Below are 5,706 nucleotides of genomic sequence, written 5' to 3' on the forward strand. Positions count from 1 at the left end.
TTCTGTGTTAAAAGCTTGATAGTGTTTGATCAGTGAAATAAGTCTAAAAAGGGGCTCGTTCGCACCAGGACACTCTCCCGTCTCCAGGAGAGTGAGGTTCAACGGAGCTATCCATCTATATCTGTGTACTTATGATTATATGTTTATTTTCATTTTTTTATTTACTGTTTAATTTGTTGTGTGATGTTGATGATGTTATGCACTCTACTATGGACCCCCTGTGTGTATGGAATACAGTTTGAATTGAATTGAATTGTCACTCGATTGCCGACCCCAGCAAACGGTGGCCAATAATATTGCAATATTTCTTATCATTCTCTCTCTTTTTCTTCAAGCAGATCTCAGAAGCCCCTCTGTGAATCCAAAGAGTCACAATGGATCTGTGTGAAGCAATCAACACTGTCTTCTGCAACATTTGGCTCGCTCTGATGATCGCCGTCCGCATTCTGCTGACCTTCTACGGTGGACGGGCCATCTACAACGACGACCAGGATAAATTTGTCTGCAACAGCCAGAATACCGGTTGTAACATCGAGTGCTACTCTGCCATGGCACCTCTCGGCCTCGGGTACATGCGCTTCTTGCATTTCCACAGCATGGTGACCGTGGCGATCATGTTTCCCATCCTCGTGCACGTGATCCGTGCCGACAACAGCAAGAGGGTGCCCATGATGAGCCGTGGCCTGTACGTGTTCCAAATGCTGGTGCGGGCCATGTTGGAGGCCCTGTACTTGTACGCTCTGTACACGATGTACGGGCTGGAGGTGAAGCCGCACCACGTTTGCTCGAGCAAAGCATGCAGGGAGCCAGTGAGATGCGTTGTGTCACGCCCCTATGAGAAGACCTACTTCATGCGCACGATGTTCACCGTCAGCAGCATTTGCCTGGCCTGCACCGTCCTGGAGACCCTCTACCAGGGGTTTAGATGCCTCCGCAGAGTCTGCAACCGCCCTCGCCCCCTGATTCCCCTGGCTGAGCTGCGTGAGTGAGAAAGGTACAGTTCCATCTCTTTAGACGTTGTAGTATTGATTTAAATTGAATCTGGACTAATGTTTAAATCAGATGAATAACTTTATTCAAAATGACGATTTTGTAAGTAGAAGATTTACAGGATATTTACAGGACTTGGCTTCAATGACAAAATCAATAAGTGTAGTAAGACCTCCATGTTTTCTTTTCTTGTCTCCCTGCAGGTCTCTGAGCAAGTGAGCATATACTGTAGGCCCTCACAGCTGCGGACACCCAACCCTATCCCCAAACATCACATCAGAGAGATAAAAGGCGATCTCACATGGATGGACGTGTGTGTCTGTATGCTTGTAGATTCACTTGAGGCCTGTCAGGATGCAACACATTGTGAGCTTGTAGATTGGCTATCTTTGCTATTTTCTTTTTTTTTAACAGGGCGTAAGTGGTTAAATACATTTGCTGCACATAAGCAGCAAACACTCCCTTATCACAAAGGACCAGCATTTATTTATTTCTGATCATTGACATGTTTGTGAGAATAATGCATGTCCAAATCATCAATTTGTGGACTTTAACCTGTTCATGTTCAGTCTCTCAATGTAGTTTGTAACTTGTATATTATACATTGATTAGACCATTCATTGCTAGTGCAGTGTTTGTCAGACATAATGTTACCCATTTTGGGTTGCCGGAACAATTACTGGTCATGTAAATATCATCCCCCCCCCTCTTTTTTAAGAAATGTTCAATAATAATACAACATTGCTAAAGTAGCAGTGCCATGCATGAATTGCTAAAGAGACACAAAGAGTCTCCTTTTGTGACTCCTATACCGGATACATTAGCATCTTTATTATTATCATCAAATTATTGGCTCAAGAATGTGACAAAAACAAAAACATCTCCATGAAGGGGTGTGTAATTGATAAAAAAATAAGTACTTTTTTGGGTGAACTATACTCCTTTAAGAAAATGTCATTTGTGCCTTTTTTTCTTAGTATTCATTTTCTACTCTTATGCAGGCAGTTAAAATAAAGCATTTTTCACTAACTGTTATTTGTTAATTTGTCTCCAGCATGTATAATGTGTTTTATTTGTCAAAACCAGCGTAGTGATAATGTACAAATGTAAAAGAAAAATACAAAACCACTGATATTAATGAGAAAGTCAACCAGGTTAACCAGAATTTAGATACCATATAATTGTTTGGGTTGTTTGTTTGTAGAAATGTGTAGATGGTCTTAGGAATTATTGAGCTTTATCCCAGTCTATTGTCCATGTGTTCTATAGCCCAAAGAGGTTTTTGGAACAGAAATCTCCCACAGAGGTGAAGGACATTTGGAAGGAGTGTTGGAGATAACATTCCATCTCTGAATCATGGAAATTTACAGTATTACTACTGACACAATGACTTGAGTCCATTCTCTGATTGATGAAAGGTGAATTAGAGAGCAGTGCAATAAATACTTAAACAAGTGGAATGTTTAGGACAAACAGCATCAAATTAACAGTAACTATAATAATAATAATAATAATATAATATATAATATATAATATATATATATATATATATATATAAATATATAATAATATAATATATCATACTAATAATAATTAAAATAGCAATTCATTTAAAAGCTTACTCCAGGGCATTATTTGTAGGTGTAGTTTAAATTAACTTAAAACTATGAGTGAGGGTGAGGCCTCAACAAGACCAGGTTGCCTACCCAGGGCCCGCAAACTTAAACATCATCTAGCTAATGGATGCTTAAATAATGTATTAGTTAATCAAAAAGTAAGCGTTAATTAAGTGTATGAATATGCTCCCTATAGTAAGTTGTGACCAGATAAACAAATAATAAAACTTTCTTGGTCTCACACAGAGGTTTGCAGTCAGAGGTGGTACAGTCGCTGTCCGTGGTGCTGAAGTCCTGCCTATTTGTGTGACAGAAATTTAGCTATAGACTTACAGTATGCTAAATGCTTGTTGTAAGCGTGCAGTTGCGGGAATAAAGTGATGTAACTTCAAGCTTCAAGCTTTTCGGGTGCCCGATCATGCACCCATTGCACCCTGCCTCTCGGCTTTGACTTTTTTATTTTATTTATATGTTTATTTGACAGGGACAATACAAAAAACAATGAATCAGTTATAAAAACATGAAACCGTTGCAATTGTACAAGGGGAATAGCCAAGGCTAATTTGCGACCCCAGTCCCCGGTTAGACCTTTCTATACAAATATAAATATCTACCTAAAAAAATGTGTTACAAAAAGGACATGCATGAAGCTCTAATCTAAACAAGTACAATAACAATAACATTCCCAAATTACATTAATGAAAGCAGTGACATTTACGTTTAAAAACGTGCCTAACATTAGTGTCCACAGCTTTGGTTTGATTTCAGCCAGTATTTAACCTTTTCATTAAATATTTTGAGATCTGTTAGTTTTTGTATTTCAGTTGGTAGGGCATTCCACAAGTGTATCCCTTTCACTGAATAAGATGACTGACCAAAAGTGGTGCTGCGCATTGCTATACCTTGTGGTCTCCATTCGCTGATCCCCTGGTGACTATTAGTACCTGTCCCTTTCACCTGAGGACAAAGTACAGCTGGGGCAAGATCATTAACACATTTAAAAATCAATTTGATGAAGGAGAATTTAATAAAACTGTCAAAACTAAGCATGTTATATTTTCTAAGGATTATGCAATGGTGCCATTTCATTCGTTTATCCATTATTTTCAGTGCTTGTTTATACAATGATGCAATTAGTTTTATGATTGACTGTGAAGCCTGGCTCCAAACAGCAATACAGTATGATATATGGGAAAATATCATGGCATGCATAAACAGTTGGGCTACATGCAGTGGTATATATTGTCTGGTCATTCTGAAACAGTTCAGGTTCATTTTTAGAGTCTTGCTTAACTTTTTGATGTGCTTATCAAATTTGAGCTGAGAGTCAAGAGTGACTCCCAAAAATTTGAAATCACTGACTTCCTCAATTTCCCTGGACCCCAACTGTAGACCCACTGGTGTAACAGAGTGTTTCCAGTGAGCCAACATGCACAATATCAGCACCCTGACTCTGTTTGACCAGAATGGAACAGAGCCTTCATTAGTATCATTGGTAACACCTGTGAATGTCTTCATAGTATGGCTGTGAATAGAGCCTATTGATTATGCACGCGTCTGACTCGCAGTAGGAGGACGAAGGAGCTATACAGGTAAAGTCACTACACACAGCTTTGCCATTTGAAACTTGGCCAAGAAAGAATTCAGCAGTAATTCACACACCAAAAAGGCAATGAATGTTATTCCTAGTGGAGATTGAGAATACGATTTAAACTTCATGGCTTCCTCGAAGGCCAGACTCTATTACAGCACCCAGGGAGCAGTCTTAGCCCTGAAACATGAGTATCATCATGACATGGCGCTACTTTTTCCTGTTTTTTGAAATGTTTACAGTTACAACCCGGAATCTACTGAAACGTTCAGATTTCAAATTTAAAGTGCCGACCCCACGGCCACGGACGTAACAAGTTAAAACGCCCCAGTCTAAGTATCCGTATCTTCCGTATTGTTCAATAATAAGCATTTTACGCCTATCGGCGGCCATTCTTTCATAGTTATGTTGTATCAGAGTGCAGTACACCTCCCAAACGATAGGGTCACTTAGTTGAAAGCATATGCAGAAAATTCTAAGAAAATAGCCACCGATCGGATTAAAATGCTTTTTGTTGAACAATACGAAAGATACGGGTACTTAGACCCTGGCGTTTCAACTTGTTACATCCATGGCCGTGGGGTCAGTACTTTATATTTGAAATCTGAACGTTTATGTAGATGTACGAGTTGTAAATGTAGAAATGTCAAAACCCAGGAAAAAGTAGCGCCATGACGCTTGTGACAGACGAGCGTCATGTGAACCATGGCTAGGCGAGTGACTTCATCCTTCCAGCCTCTAAAAAGGATATGGGAAAAAGATTTAAATGTAATTATGTAATGTAACTTTTGGCAAACAATTCATGCTTTAATCGAAACAAATTTTAAGATGACTAACTGAGGAAACCTCCTCTTTTGTACCTCTTAGGAGTTGACTTAAATGTAATTATGAGCTCTCCACACAGAAAAATGTTTGATTTGATTAGATTTTTGGCAAATGTATTTACATTTTATGGAAGACTGATAATATTCCAAATGAACATATGTAGATGGCCCAAATAATGTCTCTGTTACCCCTGGGGAGGCTTAAATATGAAATGCAGAGGTATTTTTGGAGGTATGGTCCCCCTTTTTGGACTTTATGGAAGAGATTAATTGATTCAGACTGGTTCAAGATCTTTATTTAGGCTGGTTTATTATGATTTAAGTGACATACAGGGGGCACCGCTGATTTCTGGCCTGCGTCTCATTGTTCGGATGTGGGAGGATTGGGTTGGCGGGGTGGCGTTGCCCCGTCCCATAGTACTGGGCATAAGAATTGTGCCCGGTGGTGTGGGTTGAGGTTTTTGGCATCTCCTGTCCGTGGCGGGGGGCTGCAGGGGCGTGGGGCCCTCCTCGGCGCTGCACATTGTTGTCCTCCTCTCATCGGGGTGGTGGGGGGTTTTGCGGGGTCCCCCCCTGCCCCATTGGCTTTTACCACTTGATTACTATCTTTTATTCTTTATTTATTTTGTTTGTTTTACTGTCTTTGTTTTGTGTATGATTGAAAAAAAATAAACTAATTTAGTTT

General features: G+C 39.7%; 1 protein-coding gene across 1 annotated transcript; it reads left to right on the forward strand.

The window, feature by feature from the left end:
- Positions 1 to 374: 374 nt before the first annotated feature.
- On the forward strand, positions 375 to 1,209 carry LOC311064302 (gap junction gamma-1 protein-like; the record flags this gene model as incomplete). Its single annotated transcript, XM_084084137.1, has 2 exons — positions 375 to 985; positions 1,194 to 1,209. The coding sequence occupies 2 exons, from the start codon at positions 375 to 377 to the stop codon at positions 1,207 to 1,209; spliced, it is 627 nt and encodes a 208-aa protein (XP_083940263.1).
- Between the last annotated feature and the right edge of the window lie 4,497 nt (positions 1,210 to 5,706).

This window comes from Gymnoscopelus microlampas (assembly GCF_963454915.1).
Source record: "Gymnoscopelus microlampas genome assembly, chromosome: 17".
NCBI classification, from domain to species: Eukaryota; Metazoa; Chordata; class Actinopteri; order Myctophiformes; family Myctophidae; genus Gymnoscopelus; species Gymnoscopelus microlampas.